The sequence below is a fragment of the Eumetopias jubatus genome, unplaced genomic scaffold (assembly GCF_037043125.1).
Source record: "Eumetopias jubatus isolate StellerSeaLion01/CBP00866 unplaced genomic scaffold, mEumJub1_p1.0 scaffold_11, whole genome shotgun sequence".
NCBI classification, from domain to species: domain Eukaryota; kingdom Metazoa; phylum Chordata; class Mammalia; order Carnivora; family Otariidae; genus Eumetopias; species Eumetopias jubatus.
In genome coordinates this window covers 37,220,189-37,247,581 of record NW_028274817.1, presented here as the reverse complement: position 1 = coordinate 37,247,581, position 27,393 = coordinate 37,220,189, and the positions used below count along the sequence as shown (strand labels likewise).

The following is a 27,393-nucleotide window of genomic DNA, read 5'->3' as shown; positions in this document are numbered from 1 at the left end:
AATCTATGATTTTGGAGGTAAAGCATTTTCAGTAGCAATTATAGATGATGAAAAGGCCAAGGTATACTGATAGCAGTGGATGGCCAAAGTGGAATGGAAGAAAAGATGATTACAGATTATATGGCAAAGAACTAAGTAGCCAAGGTGTTAGGTGGCACAGGGAATATGCCAATCGGCTGCAGATGATGGTGAAGAACATGAGCCTGGGAGATACTGCCTGATTTTCCTACACACATTTTTGCAGAAATTCAGGCCCTAAAGGGATATTGAAAGTCATCAGTCCTTTGGCCTTCTGACGCCAGCTGTTTGCCTTTCAAGAACATCCATCTCATTGTGCAGGGCTCTTTTCTATAGCTGGCTCACCAAGATCTGCTTTCCAGTCTGGCTCCTGATATCCAGTCCCAACATTTTAAGATCATGAAGGCACATAAGATGCCAAGGCAGTGTTGGACATGTGCACAGTGATGGCACAGTCAATTCCGTCTCCTGCTTCATAAAAGCACTAGAAAGGAATTGGGGCCTTTCACATGGTAAATTCTGGAAAACTCTGTCCTTCTCCCTAGAGCTGAGTTGCTATCTGCACCTGACATGGCCACACGAGTCAGTAAGGGGACATGTAAAAAGATGTCATGAGAATAATGGGAGCCAGTTTTCTCACTATTAAAGAACAGAGTCACAATATGGAAAGGGGAAAAGACAAAATGAACTCTGTGGCATTCAATTATAATTGGAAGTATTCATATGAATTCGTGGTTTTAGATAGATGATAGATAGATCTGAATAAAATTAAAAATCCATATATGCATGCTGATATAAATATATGAATAAATAAATAAATGGTAGAAAAGGTAAGGCTCTTTCTTAACACTACAATACCAACCAATAAACACAGAAAGAACACTGGAGTTAGAAAATCAATGGGTACCTTTGAAACCAATATAAGACATTATATGTGAATTAATTGAATTAAAATTTAAAAAATGAAAAAAATTTAAAATTTAAAATTTAAAAAGAAAAAAAAGAAAATCAATGGGTTCTAAAATTAGTGAGCAAAAGTTTGATGAAAAACAAGATATTTACACAGACTTAAAGTATCTGTTTACAGATTATGTGCTAATTACAATGGGAAGAAGACAGTAACTCTATACTGGAGAAATTTAGTAGATTTTGAAACCACCAAAACCAAATAATCAAAATTAACATCACAACTGGGACAATTGATATTGTGTGCATCCTGATATAAAGCACTGAAAAGAATAACACATCACTTCTGTAGTATTCTGCTTAAAGATGCATAACCTAAATCTAACCATGAGGAACATGGGATAAATCCAAATTGAGGGACCATCTACCAAATCACTGACCTGAATTCTTAAAAAATATTCAGGTAAAGAAAAAAACAAAGAAAGTCTGAGAAACTGTTCCGGATGAAAGACACTAAGGAGACATGACAACTAACCATAATATGTGATCCTGGATTGGAAACTGGCCTGGGGAAAATTAGCTATCATGTATTTTGACCATTGACAAAATTGAAATATGGACAGTAGTTTCATATTATTGTATCAATGTTTAATTTTCCAACTTTGATAATTATACCATAGTTATATACAAGAATGCCTTTTTTAGGAAATACACACTGATGTATTTAGAGATAAAAGGGCGGGATGTCTACACCTTACTTTCAAATGGTTCAGAAAAAAATAATATACAAAAGCTTATAAACAAAGAATGAAAAGTTTGAGGTCATATCAAAATCAAAAATTACCCAAAAATCATGGACACATTGTACCTTGGATCCATACCTATCTTCTTATTTCCATACTTCTAGTTAATTAGCTCCCCTAAGTTTGAGCCTGTTTGGCTCCCAACTTTGAAGTTAGCTCCCTGTTTAGCATCCTGGATCATCAAACCAGTGTGGATTGTCTATTCTAGCTCTGGCATTGGTCCCCCTTCTGGATTCATCTCTCATTATTTTACCATCAGCTCCAAGCATCAAAACCACACATAAGAGAAATAGCAGATCATAACATCTCATCTGATCCCTGGGATACATCCTGTCCACGGTGAGCCACATACCTCCCATTTCTTCCTTTCCTTTATTTTCTGACTTGTACAGGGCTCAGGATGTAGCAGGTGTCTGATTCATACCTGTCGGATTGATTTGAACTTGCCTGTTTCATAGATGTGAAGAAATCTATTATTACTTTCCTAAAATTCCCACTCTCATGAGTCTGAAGGACAGGCTCTGTGAAACTTTTACAGACTCAAAGCTCAAGGAGGAGCCAAGATTTTAAATGGTTTGGGAGGAATCATCCTTATTTACATACTGCTTCCTTAAACAAACCATCCAAGGACTCTTTAAACATAATTGGTGGGACTGGGGAAATCACCATTTTTCTTATGCAAGTAGTAATTACAAGATGACTTTTCTAGGCCTGGCAACTGGAGATTTTGAATGATTATGGGATATATACTTAATAATAATCATAATAGCTACCATTTTATAAAGAAGCTATATGTCAGGAAATGTGCAAGATGCTTTATGTGTATTATCTCTTTTCATCCTCATGCCAACCCTGGGAAGTATTTCCTTTACAAATAAGGAAAGTAAGGCTCAGGGGGGCTAGGTGACTTACCCAAGTTAAAATAGCTCTTAAGTGGGTAAAGAGCTGGAAATTGAATCCTTCATGTCTCTTTGATTTCAGAGCCCATACTTCTGCCATAGCATCACATGGTTATATCAAGCCAGTAGCAACCCTGCAGTTTCCCACACTGACTTGTTAAGGGGTCTTCCTAACAGCTGATGTTAGTTACTTTGGAGAAAGGGATTAATTTTAGTGGGAATGTACATAAACCAGGGTTTCTCATACCATTTCAAGCATATCACTTGCACTCGATTTGATGGACTTAATGTCTCCAAAACCTCCAGAGGGGAACTTTTTCAGCCACACCCAATCACCCTAGAAAGAAAAGGCAGAGAGGAATGATCAGACTTAGTTGCCAACAGCTTTAGAGCAATGTTCCTTCCACATGAAGGGTTTATAATCAGACCATCAACTCAAACAGGCTTTGTTCTTCCTCCATCACCCTCCACCACATAGACATTCTGTATTTGAGCTAAAAATGAGGTCATGCAGGGATGCCAGGGTGGCTCAGTCGGCTAAGCATCAGACTTTTAATTTCGCCTCAGGTCATGATCTTAGGGTAGTGGGATCAAGCCCAGCGTCAGGCTCCATGCTCAGCGGAGAGTCTGCTTGAGATTCTCTCTCTCTTTCTCCCTCTGACCCTCCCCCGCTCACTCTCTCTCTCTGTCCCAATAGAGAGATAGATAGACAGATAGATAGATAAATCAAATGTTTAAATATGAGGTCATGCAGAGAAGTGAAAGGTAAAAATTCCAATTAACTAAAGACCAGGAAACCATTGCAGGTATGCAGACCCCAGAAAAGGAATGATACCACTCTGCAATGACTCCCTTCACTAACTGCAGAAAGTGCTAGGTCATTTCATTTATTCATTGCTAAGTGATATAGCACCAGGTTCTCTGCGATTGATGATGATGGTTGGCGGTTGCAATTCTTACTGCCTTGAGGCATCCATGGTGGGAGATGTAAGGCCGGAGATGTAACGCAGCAGTTGTTTTCTGCATTTACCTTGCTCCAGTTTTCTCTTGTGGGACAGGCCATTTTGGGGGCCTCTTATGCTTCAATCATAAACCAATTGGCTTCAATGTAGATTAAACATTTCTTATTTGGATGCACAAATATACTACCGCAGTAATACAAGTAATCTAGACTCTTTCAGAAGTCTATTTCTGACTTTTTAAGTACAAAGCAGCTATTTCTAAGGCTGCTGTCAAGTCAAAAACAACAATTATTTTATTGTCTTCACTTTAACACCAGCACCTGATAGATAATTTTCTTCTCCTTGCATAGCCTCAAGGATTCATCAGTCATCAAGCCCTAGTTTCTGTGCGACCCAAATTTTTTAAAAAAGCAATACAAATATAGATTCCTTTTTCTCCCTGATAATAATAATGCCTTGCATTTGCACAGTGCTCTTTACCCTTCAAAGTGCTTTCATATCTATTACCTATAGCCTGGAGATTCCATTTCAGGCTGCACCAATTTGTCATCAAGTAGAGATAATAAAGCAGAGAGCTCTGTGCAGTCAAATTCCAAGAATAAGAGAGTGTAACCACTCTCTTATTAAGGAATATATCCAGCTGTGGCACTGCATCTGGAGACCTGCCAGAGGCAAAGGCTAATAACGGGAGCTGCGGACATCTGAGTTACACGCCCGCACTTTGGGTTAGAGGGCATCTTCGAGCCAAGGAGCTTGAAACCCTTTAACTAGGGAATGGCTCTCAGAGGCCTTCAGCCGCTGAACAGAACTGTGCCAGCCAGGTTCACTGCCCACAGAGCCCAGCAAGGTTAAGTCCAGGATCCGCGCCTGCCTGTAGCAGAACGGTCAAGGCAGCCTTCCTGGTCTCTTGCTCGATAATTCCCTGAGCGTGGCCCCAGACCAGCTGCATCACTGTCACCTGGAAACTGGTTAGAAAGGCTGAGTCTCACACTCCAACCCACACTTAATTCCTTAATCACAGAAGTCATGAGGGCCAGACACGAGCTCAAAGTTTTAGCCTTCGGAGGACTTTGCCCTTTAGAGGGATCAAAGCCAAGGTTTAAGCTGAAAGAAAAAAAAAAATTCTACCTGGGAATTCACAAAAGCAACAAATGTGTGGGAGATAGCGGTAGGCAATAAAGCCTCTCCAAGCACCTTCGCAACCATATTACTCGGCCATGGTCACTACGAGCTGTAAGGGCACCTTCTTGCTAATTAGAAAGGGTGCTTTCCCTCAAGGAAAAATAAATAAACAAACAGACAGACAAACATGTGAGAATATTCTTTTACAGCCTGTGGCAGCCCTGGTGCCACACTCTCATTTACTCATACATCCTCCAGATACCAGGGAACACATTCCACTCACAGCATGGCTGGTCTGCATACCACCAAGCCCTGCCTGCCAGGTGGAGCCTCTTCATCAGGTTTGGAGTCAGGCTATAGAGGTGGAGGAGAGAAGCTGAATTTGGACCCCCAAGAATATTGGGCAGGAGAAAGGAGTAACTTCAAAAAAAACTCCTGGGGAATAGTCAAGGCAGCGTATAATCAGGTGCGCATGTTTACCAGTGACTATGTATGTGCATAGTCAAGTGTGCTAGTATAAATGTAGATATGAGAAGTAGCCCCTTCCCCTCCCCCCCATCTCATTCCCAAACTAGGCTGGGAGGTCAGAACCTCTTCGCCCACTCCTGCACCTCTGTCATATAAGTTAGTACATGTCTATAATGTGAATAGCACCCTCTTAAATATGGTGCCCTTGTGCAGTGCACAACCTGAACATCAGAACTGGCAGTCCTGACTGCCTCTAGCCAGTACCTGATACTTTCTTCCTGGAGTCAGCCTTATTACAGACAGGGTTTAGCCTTCTCTCTGGCTTATTAACTTTTAGAGGTAATTAAGCCAAGCTTTTTTTTCCCAGCCAAATCACCAAATTTGAGAGCTGGAAAGGGTCTTGGGTATCCCTGTTCTAATCCCTTCATATTTTGATAAAGAAACTGAAGTCTGAAGAGATGAAGTGACTTGTACAAGGTCAGAAGGCTAGGTAGTAACAGAACCGAGGTCTTCCACTTTCCACTTTATTGCTCCTTTCTCTCATGGCTTTCTTTGGTTTGGGGGATTTGTGTGTATTTATTTTAAGATTTAAATAATTCTCACAAACTTTATAAGCAAATTTTTATTGAGTCTGTGTGTGTCCTACTTCATTAATAATGAGGAAGAGGAAGGAAATGGGCAGGTTTTATCTTCACCACACATACATTATTTGGTTTTTTTTTGTTTTTTTTTTTTTTAGATTTTATTTATTTATTTGAGAGAGAGAGAGACAGAGATAGTGAGAGACAGCACAAGTGGGGAGGAGAGGGAGAAGCAGGCTCCCCGCAGAGCAAGGAGCCCGATGTGGGGCTCGATCCCAGGACCCCGGGATCACGACCTGAGCCGAAAGCAGTCGCTCAACCGACTGAGCCACCCAGGCGCCCCACATTATTTGTTTTGATTTTTTCTTTTAAGTGAATGATAAAATACTTCATTCATCATTCACTTTTTAATTAAGAGGAAGAAACATCAAACTCTATCCACTAAAGTTTTTAGAAGTAATTTAAAGTCCATCAGTTTTGCACTAAGCCCATGGAGCCTTAACTAAGAGTCAAGAGAAGTAGGTCCTGGACCTGGCTGTGCCTCAAATTCAGGGGCGGCCTTAGAGCAACCACTTTGTTGGCCCGAGCCCCAGTTTTCTAATGGACAGAGCTGGACAATTCTGTGATGAGCGAGGTGGTTGGTGGAAAGGATAGGGGGGTGGAGACAGAGTTACATGAGATATAGAAGAAGGTGGGAACATAGAAGAAAAAGGGCTCTGGGAAAAGAAGATGAATGGGGAGGGTATGCAGTGAGGGGGAAGAGAGAATGGAGATAAGGAGGAAAACATAGGGAGAGGTTGAGAGGCAGAAGGAGTCAGAGATGAAGAGGGAGGGTAAGTTCAGTGGGTTCTCGCTGAATGTATCAGTGTTGTGTCATTGCCCACCTCACCCCTGTCCCCTAGACTGTGGCTATTAGAGCAGATGGTGACATGTTCCCACGGCATCTGCTATTCCCAGTTCTCTCTCCCCAGTGATCTGCTCATCTGACTTTTCTCTCTTCTCTCAAAGAGCATCTATGAAATAAGGGCCAATTTTCTGGTCCAGGTCCTAAGGTGATGCATCGCTGCGTGGAACTGAAGTGGGAATCTGTATCAGTGTTGGACCATGTTATGGCACATCCTAGGGAAGCCTGTCCTTTGCTATTAGCTGTCTGCTACTCCAGGCGCATTAGCTGGAACTTGCAGATCTTCCAGTAACAATTCTTAGGAAAATCTGATTTATTTTAAACAGAAACTAGATAACGAATCTTCTTTAAAACGCTCCCAACAGAGGACCGTTTCAGAAGGCACACTGAATCTCTTTGTTTGATCTGTTGATTCAATTAACTTAGGCTCCTTCCCAGGCAGTTTTCCAGCTTCGGCTGTCTTCCTTCGCACCCTGCCATCAGCCTAATCTTGACTTCATGGTGTGGTATTATTCTCACTAACACCCTCCTTTTGTGCAGATAAAGGCCCCCTTTGGCCTATACAGTTCAGAAATACTCATGAGCTGACTGACCAACAGTCATTATGGGAACTAACTCAACTCTCTGCCTCCTCCCAAGATGAGGAAATATCTGACAGATTCTTAAAGGCCAGTTACATACAGATGTTTATTTTTTCCCTTCTCAATTCTACACTATAACCTTCTGTCTCCACCAAATAAAACATACCACAACTCGACACATAAATTCTTCCCCAGTCCTGGATGCACACATAGGGAAACCTGAAAAAAATTTCAATGCCTGAAATCACCCCATACCAACCGAATCAGGGTTACTAGCCAGGGAGGCTAGGCACAGGTATGTTTTTCAGTTTCCCATGGAGATTCCAGTGAGTAGCCAAGATTAAGAACTTAGTTCCATACCTCATTTTACAGATGAAAAACCAAGAGACTGCCTTAGGTTACTGAGATTTATTTCAGAATCTTCGAGGTGTCAGTACATTCATAAAGCCATCAGCCCACTGCATCTGACATTCAAAAGCTATATGATTGTCTTGGTTTTGGTCTTTGAGAGAACAGAGCTGTCAATTCCCCAATACTGCAAGTTTACATTTGAAGCAAATCTCCTCTTTGATTAAATGAGCTTCAAGGCAAGATCCAGAGGTTTCCTGCTACAAATTTAAGTCAGAGCACTCACGTACACTGAGCAAATATATACCATGCCAATCTTCGTGTTTTAGGCGTCTGTCAATTATTTGGGCAATGGAGAGCACTCACTTGGAAAATTCAATACGTTGGACAATCTAAAAACTCATTCTGTCCTGTTTTGGACTTTCTTTGTAGTTACTATTGAAGTTGAGAGTGTTTGCTGCTTTTGGGAGTATCTTCAAACAAAACAAGGAAACCACACTGGGAAGGCATCACTTAGGAGGGACTAGTTTCCCTCTTACCCCCTGCTTAACTCTTTCCTGCTGAGAAGAAACAGTTCATCTCTCCAACTGTTGCAAGATTTGTTCTGGTTGCCAAATTCCAGTATCTTAGAACAAGGGGTCAGGGGTGGCCTCTTAAAGCTTGTAAGACAGAAATTTAAATGAAATTAAAAAAAAAGATTTCTATTTTACACAGCAGAAGGTCACCTGTTACTCCAAAAGGCAGCAGCACAGGCTGAGAAAAAAAGAAAGAATCTTTAAAAGATTTCAGTAATATCAGAGGATAACGGGTATAGAAGAACAACTAAAATTTGAAGGGAGGGATTTGCCCAAAACTCTACACAAACATGTTTCTAGACATTTCATCACAAACAGGTGACTCAGGAAGTCATTTCTTCTATTATTATACCCATATTTTCTAGAACGAGTGACATGGTTAAGTGTATGGATCCGCCGACTTTTTTTCACATGCACAATAAATAGATGGATATGAAATTATAAGTAAGTAGATTAGTTGCTGAGGAAAATCATCGTCCAAAAGGTCATCCAAACAAGTCTATGAGTGGATAACGAACAAAAAACTGAAAAGACTTTCCAAAAGCCTCAATGTTTTCACCCAAAGACTAAGTCTTAAATCACTGTCTCATTTTAAAACTCAAGAAGGCAGCAGATTAGATAGCTGTTGGATATCCTACCTCATAAATTGCTATGTTGGAGTTTTCATAGGTAGCTGGAGTTAGACTCCCTGAGGAAAAGGAGAGCCTTGGGGACCTCCCACTTTGGACTTCTGAGGTGATCTGGAAGCTTACACTGGCACGACTTCCTCTCTGTGAAAAGATTAGGAAAAAAAGGTTACAAATAAAACTCTCATGATTTAGGATAAAGCATTGAACTATGGTATAGATACTGTGCTTATCTGGCTTTTCTTTTTCTTTTTTCTTTTTTTCCTCAGAGAGTAACTATATGACCTGAACTTTGTAAACAGGAGATTAATTTACCTATCCCCCAGCACAACATTTTTAGGCTAGGGTTGATATCATGCTTCACCTCCATATAACACACAAAAAAGGTAAATATTCACAGGTACCTCCATCTCTTAGAAAGGATTAGAATCAGAGTTTGGGGGGATACCTGGGTGGCTCAGTTGGTGAAGCATTTGCCTTCAGCTCAGGTCATGATCTCAGGGTCCTGGGATCAAGCCCTGCATTGGGCTCCCTGCTCAGCGGGGATTATGCTTCTCCCTCTCCCCCTGCCCCTCCCCCCCGCTTGTGCTCGCAGGCATGCTCTCTCTCTCTCAAATGAATAAATAAAAAATCTTTTAAAAAAATAAAAGAATCAGAGATTTGGGGTGCCTGGGTGGCTCAGTCGGGTAGTTGGCTGCCTTCAGCTCGGGTGGTGATCCCAGGGTTCTGGGATCGACTCCCGCATTGGGCTCTCTGCTTGGCGGGCAGCCTGCTTCTCCCTCTCCCTCTGCCTGCAGCGCTGCCTGCTTGTGTGCTCTCTCTCTCTCTCAATCTGTCAAATAAATAAATAAATAAATAAATTCTTAATAAAAAAGAATCCGAGATTTGGTGGGGGGGGGGGCAAGAAAGAACACCAGTCATAATTTAATCTGGGACCCTCACTCTATAGACAAAAATAAGAACATAAGCATCTAACATTTTGAAAAAATCAATAGCAGAACTAGCACATAATCCCACCCTTCTGACTGGCTCTCAGGCCTGGTTCCTTTTGTTATACCATCTTGAATGGCAGCCTTCTTTGTGCAGGCAAGATTAATGGCAGAAGGTATCCCACAAAGCAATAAGACAGTAGAGAGTGAGTAGATCGTCTGCCCATGATTTATGAGTCTGATGCTTAAATAGGCCAAGTTCCTTATTCCTTGATTTCTTAACTTGTACACGTAAGTCTGGTAAGAGAGGACCAGGAAGTGCACCATTGAATGACAAGAGGAAGAGCTATCTGCAATCTGTGGTAACCTTTAAAATCGACCAGCTTTATCTTCAACTAAACCAGCAGACTTATTTCATGTGAGGAAATCATAAATCAACAGGTTCCTCATATTCTTCTCCATGTCTCCAAATGTGCCTTTCTTGGAATTACAGTAATTCAGAGCCAGCAATTACATTTGGTATTGTCTAGGCTGGACCCCGCCCCTCCCAACTCTGACACCCCCATTTTACAACTAGGAAATAGAGACTTAGTGAGGGATATAGGGACTGGAAGAGGAATGTGGATGTTATATCCCGGTCTTGTGTTTTTTCGAACACACCATGCTCTGTTTCACTCTTGCTTGCCAATAAAAATGAATCTTACGTACTTTGACATACTCTGCTCTTAATGGTCTTTGATAAACTGAAGATCACTAGTTGATTTAGCCCCCGAGTTAAGTTCATTCTACCAAGACAAGACTATCACGAAATTCCAAGGCACTAGTGAACTATACCCAACTCCTAATGTGTTGAAATCCCAACAGCTCACAATTCAGACAAGATGTAAAACTTGACTCTTCACATAACCCTTGCATAAACCTGAACTCTCCTCAACAGAGTGAGGTCAAGGAGGAATCTACTTCTCTTTCATTCTTTATTTTCATATCTCAGCAGGAGCACCTAGATCTGTATATTGAGGCATAGACCTCTCCGTGAAGGGGCACAGGAGAAAGCAAGAGAATCTGCCAAAATCCACATACGTTTGGGCTTCAGCTTTACTTTCTTCTAAAAACTTCCTTTCCTGACCTGACTTCTACTGACCTGCCAATTTTTCTAGACTGAATTAATTTTATATTCACCAAGAGTTTACACTTTCAGACATTCCATTTGGATGGAATTCTTGGCTTGGCTTCTTGACTGATTAGACACAACCAGCTGCAAGTCTGTGACTACACAGCAATTAAGGAAAATGTATGCTTCCCCTACCTTTTCCCATCAGAAACTCTGATAAAAGCCAAATGCCAAAAGGGATCTGGAGGCCAAGAGCTATGTTCTAGAATAATGCCATCCTTTTTGCACCAGGGCAAAAATAGTAAAAAATAAAAGAAACACTCCCTATAAGGCTATCAATCCCTGTTGCTCTTCATTTTTCTCATTCATGCAATGAAAAGTGATTATTGGGTTGTTGTTGTTTTTTTTTTTACTCTCATTATGTCAAAATGTATGCACAAGTGAAAGAAAAGATCTATCATCATGAACAAGATTTTAAAAACTTAGACACTTTGTTCATCTGAAGGTAGCGCTATTCTATTATTTATGGTGATTTTCTGAGACCCCGAATGAAACCCAAACACGTTTTGTGTCTCAGTAGGAAAGAGAGAAGGCACAGGTGGAGATTTTACACACTTTACTGGACTATTGCAAGGCCTATACAAAGAGAGGGTTAATTCAGCCCAAAAAGTATCTGTTTGTTGTTTTGACACTTGAGAGCCAAAACATCCGGGCAATCCATGAACTGTCATTTTGACATGGATACCACCACAGAAGTAAGATTTTTAAAAACAGGTTTATTGCTCATAACCAAAACTTTAGTAAACATTGCTACGTTTGAACAACGACTTCTAATCATCTGCTTTTACTACTGATTACCCATTTCTGGATAAAATATCTTGTCATAGAATTAAATACTTGTTTTCTCAGTATCGGGTTATCTACTGAGATTGCTTCAGAGCTTGCACTTCAGTATCTACCCTTTCTGATTAAGGTGGGAAATTTCACACATGGCATATGGGATTATAGCAAATCCAGACAAAATCTACCACCCCGAGTGAGTCCCAGGGTCCTCTGGTGGCTTCAGAAATAGAGACTAACATCAATACGTTTTTATGGCATGAGGGTGGAATGTAGCTTTCAGCCACAGTGATAATTTTGGCATTCAGCAGTACATTTCCAGGAACATGATATCAACCTTACAAAAAATATGTGATGATTTAAACAAATAAGAGTTAGGGTTGTAATTGAGAATTAAACTAAACAGCTGAACATTTCATCTGATTCCAACTGCACAGAGTATTGCCATGTAAACCCATCGTCACCCAGCCAACTAGTTCAAGTATACTGTTCAGTGCCACATTTAGGCAAATGATCAGTTTGGTCACAGAGATCATTCTCAGATCTGGTACACTAGCACAAGTAAGTAGCTCATGCGGGACAAATAAGATGTGTTTGCATTCTCTCCTTACATTCTGCTACCACTATACCAGAATTTGCCAAAATGAATGTCTTTATTTTGGCCACATAGACTGGGCACAAAGAGGCATCCTCTCCTATTACTACTACAGTTGACAAAACTCTTCCCCACACTTTCTTTTTTCCAAGCCTTTGTTTATGCTGTTTTCTCTGCCTACACAGGTCAGGAAGGTAAATATAAATTGGTGACATAGGCTGAGTATAAGACAGTAGAGAGTGATGGGAACTGGGTCAAACTGCAGAGAACATGCTTCTCCTGAAAAGAGCAACTACTACTGAGTCCCAACCAATTGCCACGATGATACCCAAGGCTGACGGATCTTCCAACCTTTAAAAAACACCCAGAGGGACGCCTGGGTGGCTCAGTCGGTTAAGCATCTGCCTTTGGCTCAGATCATGATCCTGAGGTCCTGGGATCGAGCCCCATATCAGGCTTTCTGCTCAATGAGGAACCTGCTTCTTCCTCTCCCTCTGCCTGCCACTCCCCCTGCTTGTGCTCTCTCTCTGTCAAATAAATAAAATCTTTTTAAAAAATAAAAAACACGCAGAAATCCAGATTTTTATGTGTAATCTCCCAATTTCAAAATTCTGGGTACGATTTTTTTATAACTATAAGGGTCAAACAAAAGTGGTTACCAGTTCGGGACCTGTGACCTAGACAAATCCTATCCATCCTTGCTTAAGACCCAGCTTTAGTGCTGGGTCTCTAAAAAATCCTTCTTCCACTGATACGTTTCCTCTGACATTTACCATATTTCTAGTGTCTTTTGTGCAATATGGCAGCTATCAGCTCTCTTGTGTGGTATAATTTGCCTCTCTGACTTAACTATAATCTCTTTGAAGGCAGGGACTCCGTGCCATGCTCACAAAGTCTAGCCCACGGACAGTACAGGCATTCAGTGAAGAGCACCAGTTTTAATAAAATCACCATCAGAACAGAACCCCTGGAGACATTCAACCGATTTTCACTAGTTGATTCATTCACCAAACTTTTACGAGCACCTATTATACCATCAGCAGGAGGTCAGGTGCTATGGGCTAACATTAAGAGAAAATGTACCCCTGCCCTTGAACAAGCAATCAAATGTGGAGTTCAGATAGATTAGAGAAGGGCTATATGAAGTCAAAGCTACATTATTGCTTAAAGTGCACTGCATCGCTTTCACAAAACTGTTCTAAGACAGCACTATCCACTAGAACTGTAACCTGAGCCACATATGTATTATAAGCTTTCTAGTAGTCACATTAAAAAATGTAAAAAGCAGGTGAGATCATCAGTGGCTAACTGAACATAATAAAATTTAAAATTTTTAATTATATGCTTTATTTAACCCACTACATCCAAAGTATTATCATTTTGACATGTAGTTAATTTTTTTTAATTTAATGAGATATTTTACATGTTTTTGTACTAAATCTTCTAAATCCAGAGTGTATTTTACTCTTATAGCACATCTCAATTCAGACTCATCACATGCTTTTTTTAAAGATTGATTGATTGATTGATTGATTGATGTGAGTGAGAAAGAGACAGAGACTGAGAAAGCATGAGTGGGGGGAGGGGCAGAGGAAGAGGGAGAGAGAGAACCTCAAGCGGACTCCATGCTGAGTGCGGAGCCCAACACGGGGCTTGATCTCACCACCCTGATCATGACCTGAGCTGACATCAAGAGTTGGACGCTTAACAGACTGAGCCACCCAGGCACCCCCAGACTCACCACATGTCAAGTGCTCAGTAGTCAGTTGTGGCTTGTGGATACCATATTAGACAGTGCAGCAAGACAGGATAATGCTCCTTACCTTACTGCCAAAGTGGGGATTGATGAACGTCACATCCTCCAAAGTTAGTAGAATTCTGTTGGGTCCTTTAATCAACTGGATTTTATTTATACGATGCCTGAAACAAGTGTAAAATCAGAAGGTCACAGGTGGCTGGGTATTTTGCAAACCTAGGATAAATTTGCCCCATGATAGAAGTTTTAAAATATACAAGATAATGAGGAGACTAACCGCACATAGGTCTTTACCTTAGTACCCACAGCAAAGAGAAATAGCAACCCTGGTTCTCAAGACTTGCAGAGTTACAAAGACCAAAAGAGAAAAATGAAGATGCTATTGAAGAGGCATCAAAAGGGAAGCGTGAGGATGCTGCATGGGGACATTAAGTCAGACTAATAAAATGGTGATCCCACATCAAGAGCACATTCAAAACAGCACCTTGTAATACTCGTAAAGAACTCAACACCCTTTCTCGTATGCCACAGTATATATTCTAATAATATCCAGGCCAAGAAGCATTAATTTCCATTTTATAGACACAAAAACACATTAAAGAAACAAAACAAAATTAAGCAAATTGTGAGATCCCCTGGCTCGAGGCAGAGCTGGGTCTCCAATCCTTGGTCCCTGGCTGCAGGCCCAGATTTCTGCCCACAAGACCACTTGTCTTGCGAAGTAGCATCTATGCGTTGCCAAAGCGACAGGTTGAAAAGTGGAAAAATTCAATCAGTTGGTTGCTTTGTCTACATGATTCCAAACAAGTGGGCTGACTAGGTTTTTTTTTTTTTCTTTTACTGAATTGGTCTCTTGTCTGAGCATTACACAGACACAGTTTAAACCTGATTCTCTTCAAACATGCCCACTAATTTGCAGCAAATATAATTATTTCCTACAAATCAGTTACTAGACACATAGAAGTTTTTGATGTCTACCCACACAGCCAGGTAGGTCATCTCAGTTGAGCCGTCCTGACAACTTGAGGACCTGAAGGATACCTTGGATTTAGTCTGTGTGGTTGTTTTGTTTTGTTTTGTCTTGGGGGCGCTGACAGCTACGGTTTGGCTTCGCTTTTTCCACAACCCCTTAATGGTCACCCTGTGGAATGTATTAAAGCCAGTGCCAGAGTGGGGAAAACAACCACTGAATCAAAATGCTTTGTCAAGTTGCTGTAAGGAAGTCTGCGATGTCACTGTAGCTTTAAGCACCAGCAACACAATCCGCTTGTCTCAGTGATTCCACTGGTTTGTAAACAAACAATTAATGTGTTTCTAATTGTCTGCCAACAAATATGTCCCTTATCACTGTGGGAGTTGCTGCCCTGCAGAGAAAATTAAAAGAGCCCTGTAGTGAATTCTTGGGTAGAGCACATGAATCTTCTGGCAAAGTAAAGCATTACTCCCAAACTTATCCGTTTCATATGTGTAGTGAATTGTCTTAAAGCAGGCACACCTGTGAAAATAACCATGCTACACACTCTAGAAAGAGAATCAGACTCCCAATGCAGAGACCTGGGGTGTAGTGCAGATTCTGTCATTAATTAGCCAGATGACCTTAGATAAATAATTTAACCTCTTCATGCCCCCCATGTCCTCATCTGTCTAGCAGGATAATGGTTCCTGCATTACCCGCTTTATAGAGTTGTTTTGAAAATCAAATGAGATAATATATGTGAAAGTGCTCTGAAAAGCATGAAGCACCGTGAAAGTATAAGAGCTCATTATTATCATTATCATCATTAGTTTTACAAAGCACTGGAGAGCTTTATAGGAAGGCGAGGCAATCTGGTTCAGAGTCCGGAGAAAGGAGGAGTTCAAAGAATCCTTTGTTTGGGGGTGGTTGGGTTCTTTGCACGTCTTTCTTTCTGGAAAAAAAAAACTTAAACAATCAAAACACAGAGAAAAGGAACAGAGAGTCACTCTCCTGCAAGTAATCACCCTCTATTACAGAAACTCATCAGACGCTCAGTTCTTCTGATTGCAGCCGTGGTGGGCAGAGAGAGGGAGGCAGGCAGCAAAGAGAGCACATCTTTTGTGCTTTGTTAGCTGAAGAACCAAGGACCAAGTGACTCTGGGAAATGATGTGCCTCTCTCCCATCTCTGAGTTTTCAGTACCACTTGAAGTACCAATTGTCTCAAACTCATTTTCCTCTCCAATCATGTCCCTCTCCAGCCTTCTTGGCCCTTCAGCCCACAAACTCCAAACAACCCCCTCGCGATTTTACAGACTTTTTTTCCTTGCCTTCCCACGAATTGCAGATTGAGCTCACTCTAAGCTGAAAGAACCAGTCCATTCCATGGGAAAGACCAGTGAGGCCAGTCATAGGGGGTGAGGTGGGAGGTTGACAACCTAAGCAGCTGAGTGACTCCATTTTCAACCTTGCCATGGGATGTTTTGACATCAGGCAGCCAAAGACTATTACTCTTCAAATCTCCCTAGAGAGGGGAGCTTTCTGGTTGGATAACATTTATTTTCACTAAGCATCTAATGATGTTAACTCAATACTTTGGCCTTTGACAACAGCTAAACTTAATACATTAAATTTCTGTTCTGTGCAGGAGTATGTCACAGTCTCAGAAGTTAAAAAAAAAAACCTCCTTTGAACTAATGTCTTTGTCAAGTGTGTTTTAGCAATTTACAAGCTACCCACCACTCTGTATGGCCTTGTCAAGTTTCTAATATGAGGAGATTGAATAGTAGTGGTTTCTCACAGTGATGCCAACATACTAAACGCTAAGAGTACCACCTGTTAGAGTTTCAAGCCAGGATTTCACGGACTTGTTAGAACATCAGAGCTGGAAGGGCTCTTAAAGATCACTTAATCCAATCCCTTCATTTTACAAATGAGAAAATTCTGGCAGAGAGAGGTTTAGTGTCTTGTCCAAATTTACACAGCTGCTTAATATACTCTGGACATTTTTTCTCAGAACTTGCCAGAGGAGCTCCATTCTATTCCCCACCAAGTTTGTGTCATATTTTTGTCAGGACCACTCTTACAAAGAGATAACAAAGGTGTGGTTAGCAGGATGGACAAAGTAAAGTGGGAGGTTGTGGTTAATTTCATTTTTTTCTTTCCCCAAATCATCTTAATATGGGGAGGGTTCAACCATTAAAATGAAAAGATTATGAAAAAAGAGCATCATATTAAGCCATCTTCAGCCATTTATCCCCGATCCTGAATTCATTCATCAGAGTAGTTGGTCACCTCTCATGGGATCTCAGGGAGAAAGACAAAGACATGATGATAATGATGATATTGGTGATTAGCTAGGATAGCTTTTGTTCAAGGAAGAAGGACAGTGTGGATCTGGAGTATAATACCCATGGCAAAAGGTATGAGTGTCAAAGTGAGGATTCTGGGCTCCCAACAATCAGCAGGAGAATCCCATGTGCCTGGGAAGGAGGTGAGACTTTACTACTTGTTGAGCACCTACTCTGAGTCGGTATTATTATTCTAGGTGTTTTACTTACTTTATTTAATAATCCCTGCTACAATCCTGTGAACTAGTACCATTATTCCCAACTCCTAGATTCTCGCCAAAGTCTGACTAATTCTTGGACCTGGTTAAAATATCCCAATTCTATTTTCTACTAGTCCATACCATTTGGGGAAAGAGATGGGTAGTGGAGACTCTGCCAGTGGAAAAGGGAGCATAGATAGGGAGTACACAGGCCCTAAAGTACTAGTTCTCTTATTTCACAATAATGTGGCAAGCCAAATCTACTCACAGGCAACAACACTGATAACACAGCTGAGGAAGTTATTCTTGGCATCATGAAAACACTTCACTCTAAATGGGGCCAGTAGGGACAGTAAACCGCTATGGAAAACAGAAAATCAGTGGGTCATGTAATGAGGAAATTGTACTGAAACATGACTTCCTGGAAATAAATATTAACAAGGCTATTATGGGCTTGTATTTTTATATCCAAAAGAACAAAAATGTACCTTATAAAGTAAGCAAATCCATTAATAGACAGCAGGGCTATAAGCAAAGCAAGGCAGACCATCACAGCAAAGGCAGGGTCGATGCCTGTAGAGAGCGAGAGGAAGAATGGCATTATCAGAGAGAGGCTGTAAATAAAGGGCACCACGGAGTGGCTCCTCATGCTTTCTGGTGAGTCTAAAATCAAGCCACATCTACCTAACTTAATTCCATTTTTCTACAGCACAGTATGTCTTGTTGACTTTATGGACACAGAAAGCAATTTCGCCGTTCTGAGGCAAAACCACTCACCACTCTGACAATAACAAATCACATGAATTAAGGCTGACCCAGGTGTTGGAGGAAAAAGTCCACGAATGGAAAACTTTGAGTACCTTAATTTAAGTTGGATGGCAATAGAGTTCTTGAGAATAAATATGTTATCTCACCTGTGAAGGGTAAGTATTATGTCACCTTCATAAAATAAAAGACCTTTAAATTCACTGGAGCCCATAGACCTTGTGAGTTATAGATGAAAAACATAGCACTTGTCCTTCAAGGGTGAGTCTGGTTTTGATAATTAGGGTTTCAGTGAGATGTAAATTAGCCTCTAGAAAACCTAAACATTTGGATGGATTACTAAGATTTCAGAAGGAAATATATGATGATGCTAACGTCAAGGTAGTTGGGTATGTCACACTCAAGCAAACTAGAAATTGAAGTCCATTTCAAATAGATGCATTTGGTTTTAGAAGGGTGTGGTGTACACTCACATAGGAATAATATGGATCCTTCCAAAGTTCCCTTCTGGCTCTCAGAGATTTGATGGAGTTTCCACTCTTCCTCAAGCTAGAGGAGTTCCATCAGTCAGTCAAACTGCAAGTATATTTTGGATGCCAACCGTGTTGGTTGGGGGGCGGCGCATAAGAGCTATTAGCTATGGTCCCTGCCCTCAAGGAGCAGTATGTTTGGGAGGGGGAGACACAATCAATACACAAGAAACAATTGAGAAGCAATTTTGTGCTAAGCTGTGAGGTACAGACTTTTAGTTCAATGGGAGTTCAGAGAAGAGAGGGTATAGAAATGGTATCTCTGTGGGTGGACCTGACTGACAGAATTTGGATACATCAAGGGAAGGACAGGTGATCTTTCTAGCAGGGGAAATGATCACAGGTCATAGCCGACAACAGACCAAGGAGAAGACTCATGGCTTCCTCTTCTTAGAGTAAACCTCCTTGGGAGTGGGATCATTTTGAAAATGAGTGGGGTTGGCTTTTAAATTGTAGATGATTATCCAAGGCTGCAAAGTACCTCTCATTGTCCTCACTATTTTAATCTAACTACCCGGAATGCCAAGATGTTTATCTCCCCTGAATGCAAATAACTGATTCTATGAGTGTTCCAATGTTAAAATACGCCTTCCCTTAAAGAGGTTCCCTTATAACCCACACTGAACCAAATTGACCACCAGTGATTTTCCATTCCTTACCTCCTCGACAGATCTTCCCTTCTGCAAACCAGCATTTTGCATCTGCTCGAGGGGGCCTGCCACCAGGGAAGTGAATGGGGGTCCCTCGGAATCGCAGCAGCTCCATTTCCATGTCCACAGTGTAAGTACTATAGAGTTCCCATTCTTTCCAGTTGGTGTCCAGGATTACATATTCTGCAATTCCATTTCCATTTGAATCTGTCCTTATCAACTGGTTGAATCCATAGAACTGCATGTTTCTGGAATGCTGAACCAGGCTGGCAGCACTAGCCCGTCCATTTTCTTTCATAGCATTATTCATGGCTTGTGCGATAAAGTAAATTGAATTGTAGATGGTTCCAAACAACGGTGAAACCTATTTTTAAAAATTACAATTATCTTGAGCCCTGGTCGCCCTAGAGCAATCTCAGAGTGTATTCCAAGCCTGTGTTCATTAGTATGGGCTGCACGTCTGAGTGGAGGAGAGCTATGAAGACCCAGAGGAAAAAAACAATTGTTTCTGAAGACTTGCTTGGTTTCTCCCCTGAATTTTTCTGTTTTTCTCCCCCAGGCCTTCACATCTTTAAATATATCAAATATGACAATTTTATGAGCAAACCAGTCATACACAATATATTTTTATGCTCCTAAACTAAGAAAGTGATTTAGAGTTATAAAGGGCACTAAAAAACAAGTATGGAATAGACAAGAGGCATCCAAAAGAAATTTACCAGGTTAATTACCGGTACATTATGCATGATAAAATCATTTTGCTGGCACTACTAGAATGGCAGGTGAATGTGGTAAGGCTGTAAATAATGTGTCTCCACAGTCCATGTCTGTGTCCTTAGTCCAAAATGGCTCTTCTCCTAGACACATGCTCTCTGGAGAAAGTGAACGCTAGACTACAGTTTGAAACACACAACCCCACACATACACATGCAAACATACATACTGACACATAACACCCCCCAAAGACAGAGCCAAATGTTGTAATGTATGGAGAATGTGGGTTTTAACCAAGAAACCCTATATCCTATTGGTGTCCAAAGCGGCAAAGCTTTGGTGAGAAACCACTGTAAAGCAGTAAGGCTTCTATGGTGGATGGCAAGACTCTGCCTGCTATATAAATATAGTAAAAGCAACAGCATTTGGTGTACTATGCCTAATGCACTGCTTATTAACCTAGTAAATCTGGTTTCGGAACAAACTTGTATCTGTTCCAAAAAGGTAGGGAGGAAGAGAGAACAATCCCTCCCTAGCCCCCCCCCACTGCCCACGGGCCATGGCTTCATGGTTTTCCATAACATTTCACCTCTAGGATGGAGTTCAAGAAAGCTATGGTCATGCCATTTTACTGAACTTCAGAGAAAGCTGATACTTGCTACTTCATTTTCACCAGGTCTAGAAAGCTATCCTCCTCCTTCATCTGAATAAAAGGGTTTAAAATTGAGTGAATCATTTTCGTGCTGGAAAGACAAGTCAAGATGCAGAGAGGTGTAGTAGCAGCTAGCAAGACACTGCCATGCCCTGTCTACAGAACAGTGGGTTGTGAATTACTCAAGGAGTGTCAAAAATACCAAGGCCAAACCCAACGCAGACCAACAAAATGAGATACTTTAGGTTTGGGACCCAGTAATCAGTATTCCTAAAAGCACCCCAGGTATTCTAATACACATACAGGGTTTAAAACAATAGAGAAGAAGACACACTGGCCTGTGGTCTCTCCCTAAAGCCAGAATGTTAGGCAAGTCACTTAATCCTCTCTCCTTGGGCTTCAGTTTCTTCCTCTCTAAAATGTCTAGAACCATGAATGTCTAAACTTGGAGATCATCTGGTCTGGCTGTCTGTCTCTTTAGACAGGAAAGGGAGGCGCAAAATAGTTCAGTGATTTGTCAAGGTCACTTACCCGGGCATAAAATCAGGACTAGAACCCAGGTTTTCTGTTCCTAGTTTAGCATTTTGGCTTGAAATAGGCATTACCTGTGGTCTTTTTTAAGCATGAACTCCTATGAAATTTCCCAACACTTGGTCTAGTACAGGGACCAAATTTAGCTTGCAGACATTTCCGTTTGGACTGTATATGGGTTTTTTCCCCCTTCATCTCTCTGATCTTTTAACATGAGAGCATTAAACAGCTCAGTCCTTGGTCCTCTTCTCCAGGAACACTTAACTCCGTTGGGGATCTCTCCTGGTCTCATGGCTTTAAATACCACATCTATGCCAGAAATCTCAGTTTTATACTTCCAGCTCAGACCTGTTTCCTAAATTCCAGACTCATAAGTCAACTGCCTACTCTGATATCTCTACATGGATGTTAGATTTCAATGTACCCAAAATCGAGCTCCTGATTTTCACCTCAAATCTTCCCGCTTCATCTATAATGAGTCTTCCCCATTTTTGTTGAGAGCAACTCCATTCTTCCAACGGTTCAGGCCAAAAACCTTGCCCCAGATAACAGAGCTAACTGAGATCAGGGCAGAAACCAACACTTCAGTTCCCTGAGTATTTGTCCAATGATCTCTCTCCACCGCCCTGCCTTAACACTCACTGTAGAAAGAGGCATGGCGAACGGATGGCATGCACATCCACACTTAGTTCCCTAGCACACACTGAGGTCCCTTAAGGGGCTTTCACTAACTCTCCCTGTTGACTTTCTTAGATGCTCCATTTAACTGTCCTCAGGATTTCTGTGAGAGCCTGCCTGTTTTCTGGGGCTTTGGTAGGTTATGACAATAAGTTAAGGCTGGAAGGTGGAGTATAAAATCAATACTAGTAAAACAAATGAGTTAAAAAAAAAAAAAGAAAGAAAAAACCACAGGGCAGCAAGCCCCTGAAAGCAGAGAAAATGCTAGTATTCTGTTTTGAAAGGCACAGAGCCTTCTGGGAAAGAGACTGTATCTACCTACAGCCAAGAGCAAAGATTGAAACTATTAAAAAAACAACACCCTCACCTCTGAGTTGACCCATCTCACAGGGTTTTCAGCTGGCCAGGCTATGCTGCCCTTTATGTTCCTGGGGTGACCCCTGTTAGAGCTGACTGACAGCAACTCTCCAAGACAACTGAAACCCTGAAACCTGAAGCCTGTTTTTCAGGATTCTCTAGCCTCCACCACATAGCACACGCACGCACGTGCATGCACACACACACACACACACACTACACGTGCGCATGTGCACAAATGCATGCACATACACACACACACACACACACACACACACACACACACACAGAGCCACAAAAATATGGTAGAGGGACCTGAAGCTGAAGGAAAGAGCATAGCAGTAGCGTTCAGTTGTAGAAGAACAGTCACCACGGCCCACTCTCACTGTGAGGGCTTGGATTTCTGTGCCGGCCAGTTTGTGTTGCTGTTTCACCCACACTGTGCCCTTCCGTGCCCTTCAGCAGTAGAAATTTCCCCTTCCCATAAGTCAAAGGCACACTCTGTGAGTATTGGCCACAAAAGGTCTCCAGTTGCAGCTGCTGCAAATAAATGAGAGCGAGAAGAGGTAGAAGGTAGGGTGAGGGAAGAAAGGGCCCTCTCCACAACCTCTGCCCCGGCTTCTGACTACAGCTCCAGAGAAGCATGATGGGATTGGCAGGAGTTTTGTCAGGCAGATGACCTTGTTGACATCACAGCACAGAATGGTGAACCGACTCATGACTCAATCTATTAGTTTTGCCTGTGCCATAGACCTGAACCTGATTGAATGAATTATGAATAAATGAATGACAATTGATTGTTTGTTATTCAGCAAATTTAGCTAGCTCTACCTTAGGCTTCTTGGAGCTTGGTATCCAAGAAAACAAGGTCTGGGTCAGGAGCAGTGATTTTCGAATTTGTTCAATTTAGTGGTTCATGCTGTTGTTAAGTTGACTATCATCAGTTCAGATTTACTGTGCTTGCAAGACACAAACCTGGCTTTCAAAGCATTTTGTCCTTAGAAGTATACATTGAAACATACCTGGGTCAGAAAGCATCATTTGAAGGACAAAATGGCAACATCACTTTCGAACAAAAAGCCAGGCACATGCAGAGATCAAGAAACCAGATAGTAATCAAATTCCTGTTATTCAAGGTGGTACCTCCAATAATGCATGGTCTCAACACTTGGACTTAGCCAAGAGATGGCTAATAACCCAATCTATTTGATATGATACTCATGAACATAATACCTTTATTTTTTATAGAATGATCCCTCTATTTTTTTTTTTTTTATAGAAGATGTACAGAGACAACTGTAGCCACTGTAAGCTGCAGGCAACCTTTCCTAACAAGTTTCTGGTGGGCCCCATCCTGGAATGCTTCAGCCCTAACCACATCCCCTGCAGCCTGCTATCCCCCTGCCAGGCACCTATATTTAAGGTAATAGAAAGCAACGGGTGCCGGGAGCTTTAGGTCCCCCCCTGGGCTTGCTGAGAAATCCAGAGGATTTCCTTTGCTTAGGCAAATAAGGCCACATTTGGAAAAATTATCCCAAATGTGTGTTCCAGCAATATGCATTTGTAGCCAATAGCATTTTCCTGAAACAAACATTGGGAAGACAGCAAAAGTAAAAGATGTAGGCACTAAAACCTTATTTCAGAAGTCAAAATTTAAAGGTACAAAGTGATAATCCTTGCCCAATCATCCTGAGACTAATTAGGAATTTTTTCACTGGCTTCCCACCCCCCAATCTCTCCATTCTGATTTATTGTTCTCTCTTTTTTTAAAGATTTTATTTACCTATTTGAGACAAACAGAGAAAGAGGGAGTGAGAGAGAGAGAGAGAGAGAGTATGAGCAGGGGAGAGAGGCAGAGGGAGAGGGAGAAGCAGACTCCCCGCCGAGCAGGGAGCCCAATGCAGGGCTTGATCCCAGGACCCCGAGATCATGACCTGAGCCAAAGGCAGACACCCAACCGACTGAGCCACCCAAGTGCCCCTGATTTATTGTTCTCATTTCATGGATCCTCATAAAGCCCTAGCACCTGCTAGGTTAGAGGAAAACAATCTGAAAAACCCATTCAAATCAAAGTGTTAGTTACTTAGTAATATTACTTTGGATAAAGCACTGGACATAGACACAGTGTAATTTTTTTTAAGGCTCATGTATGGTTAAATGGCCAGGTTCTAGTAGCAGATTAGTGTTGGAATCCCAGCTCTGCCACTTGCCAGCAGCTGCATGACCTTGGAAAAGTTACCATGAGCCTCAGTTTCATCATCCATAAAGTAGAGATAATAATACCTAATTTGTAGGCTTGATCTATGGATCTGATGAGACCATTTATGTTAATTACCTGGCACAGAGTAAGCACTAAATACATGAGAGCTGCTGTTATTTGCACTTTAGAAGAGGAGCACAGAACTCTAGTGATATCAACCTGGAAAGCATAGTGGTCAAGTACCTTATCCCAGTCTTGAATTTGTGACCAAAAAATAAAAATCTCAATTTTATTTTATTTTAAGATTTCTTATTTGTAAGTAATCTCTACACCCAACATGGGGCCCGAACTCACGACCCTGAGATCAAGAATTGCACACTCCACCAACTGAGGCAGCCAGGTGCCCCTAAAAGTCCTAATTTTAGACCCAGTGTTCTTAGCACCCTGAAATGGTAAAACTGTTCCCCTTCATTGGGGGAAAGACCTTATTTCTATTTCGTTCTCCATGATATCACCTGCAGAGTGCCTAGCCCATAGTAATAATAAAAACAACAACATTAATAACACTAATAATAAACATTGAGGGGTTATTAGGTGCCAGGCAAGCTCTTTATGTGTATTAACTCATTTAATCCTCACAACAACTCTATGAGGTAGGTACTATTATTACACCCAACTTAAAATAATTAAAAGAAGATGCAGAGAGCTTAAGTAAATGTACAGCACTCTGCCTTCAAAGCCCATGCTCTTAACCACCATGTTATACTTGAGCTTAATAAATACTTGCTAAGTCAATTAACTGACTGTGCTAGATCCACCAATGACTTTTTTGTAACTTCTTTTTTCTTTCATGACTTCCTGATTGAGGATAGTGAGATCAAGATTTTCTTCCTCACTCTCTTCCTCCTCTCAAATATCACTCCCAAACAAGGAGAACAAGGAACAGAAACACCAACCCTCCATATCTGTCAGTAATAGGGGATATCTATAACTCTGACCCACTGAATATGAAGACAGAAAGTGGTAACTGATCTAGCAGAGTGGGGGGCAATTAAACCTAAGTACCCGAAGAGGGGAATGTTGGTAAGCAACAAGCAGATTTCCCCCCTGAGAATCCCAGAAAGTCTTAGGAATTAGAGGCACCAAGTACTATAGAAGTGGTAGTGAGGCAGAACTTTAAAGGAGGGACAGCCCTTTGAATGTCCCTATAAGGAATGATTAGACATCTGCCATCCCCACCTCTATTGAGGAGAGCCAGACCCTGCTGGAAACAGGTTAAATCGATTCAGAGCAGCTCTGGAGCTGGGACACTCAATCCAAAGGAAGGTAAAAGTTAGGTGGGCCACAAAAAAGAGTGATGATGTTAAAGTTTTTATACTTAATAATGAGAGTCCCAAGTTCCTTCTCCCAACATGACTCCTAGAATAATGACAACCAGGATTATGACTCCCAAGAAGATGGGAGTATTCTTCCCTGGAGAAAGTGTAGCCCAAGAGGCAAGATCTACAGATACTGACAAAAAACTCCAGCTGGCTAGCCAATTTCCCTATGCTGAAGCCCACTGGTCAACAAACACACAATGTAATACACCTTCAAATCTGTATCTTAGAGCTTCATTCTTAAATATGGGCAACCAGGATCAGCAGAGAGTTAAAGAAAGCTTCCAACATGAAATAGAAACACCAAAACAAAGAAGCATGAAAAATTAGAAATGGAGAAAAACACAGACAGCTGAAAAAAACTTCAAAGAAAGTACAATGAATATTTTCTGAGAAATAATAGAAAATACCATATTTACAAAACAAAAGCAGGATGCCATTAAAATAGAATAATCAAACAACAAGAACCAACTCTTGGAAATTAACAATATGATAGGAAAAAAATTTTAAAAGTTAGTAAAAGAGAATGCAAAATTGAGAAGCTCTTTTAGGAAGAGTAACATAGCAAAAATATGGATGATACAAGAGAAATAATTAGACAATTAAAGAAATCAACCCAGACAATCTTATAAACAACTAAGAGTATTTCCAGAGAGAACAAAGACAATGTTGTGGAGGAAATTATCAAATAAATAATATACAAACATTTCCCAGGTGGACTGAGATTGAAAGGCCCCACAATAGATACTGCATAATATATGTCAAAGACCCAGACATCATCATGAAATTTCCTAACATCAAGAATAAAGAAATAATCTTAAAAGCTTCTGGGGGAGATGGGGAGGAGTAAAGAGAGTTTGCATCAAAGACTCAGGAATAACAATGGCATTGGAGTTGTCAGTGCCAACAGTGGAAATAAGAAGACAGTGTGCCATGTCTTCAAAGTGCTAAGGGAAAATGATTTGATTGATTGATTGATTTTAACTAATCTCTACACCCAATGTGGGGCTCAAACTCACAACCCCGAGATCAAGAGTCACATACTCCTCCGACAGCCAGCTAGGAGCCCTAGAGAAAATGACTTTTTAAGCTAGATTTATATACTCAAACTATCAATCAATAGTGAAGATAGACTAATGACCTTCAGAGATGCAAAATTTCAAAAATTTACCTTCCATGTACCTTTCTCACTAGAGAATGTGCTCCACCAAAACAAGAGTAAACTGGGGGGGGGGGGGGAATGGGAGTCACAAGATTCATGAATAGTGGATTCAGCACAGAAAAAAAAAAAGAGAAAGGGACCTTCCAGGGTGATAAAAAGGGAGATCTTAGCATAACAGTTGTGCAGAAGTTTTAGAGAGCAATAAGTTTAGATTGGAACAGGAGGACAGAGAGCCTCAGGAAAAACA

At 41.1% G+C, this 27,393-nt stretch overlaps 1 protein-coding gene across 1 annotated transcript in view; it reads right to left on the bottom strand.

Annotated features, from left to right (window-relative positions):
• Positions 1-27,393, bottom strand: part of GUCY2F (guanylate cyclase 2F, retinal) — a 93,502-nt gene that overhangs the window by 43,998 nt on the left and 22,111 nt on the right. Inside the window, exons 3-7 of the mRNA XM_028089751.1 lie at positions 19,483-19,837; positions 18,017-18,101; positions 14,092-14,188; positions 8,806-8,937; positions 2,874-2,963 (exon numbers count right to left, since the gene is read on the bottom strand). Coding sequence (XP_027945552.1) covers positions 2,874-2,963; positions 8,806-8,937; positions 14,092-14,188; positions 18,017-18,101; positions 19,483-19,837 — 759 coding nt within the window. The remainder of the gene's footprint in view (positions 1-2,873; positions 2,964-8,805; positions 8,938-14,091; positions 14,189-18,016; positions 18,102-19,482; positions 19,838-27,393) is intronic.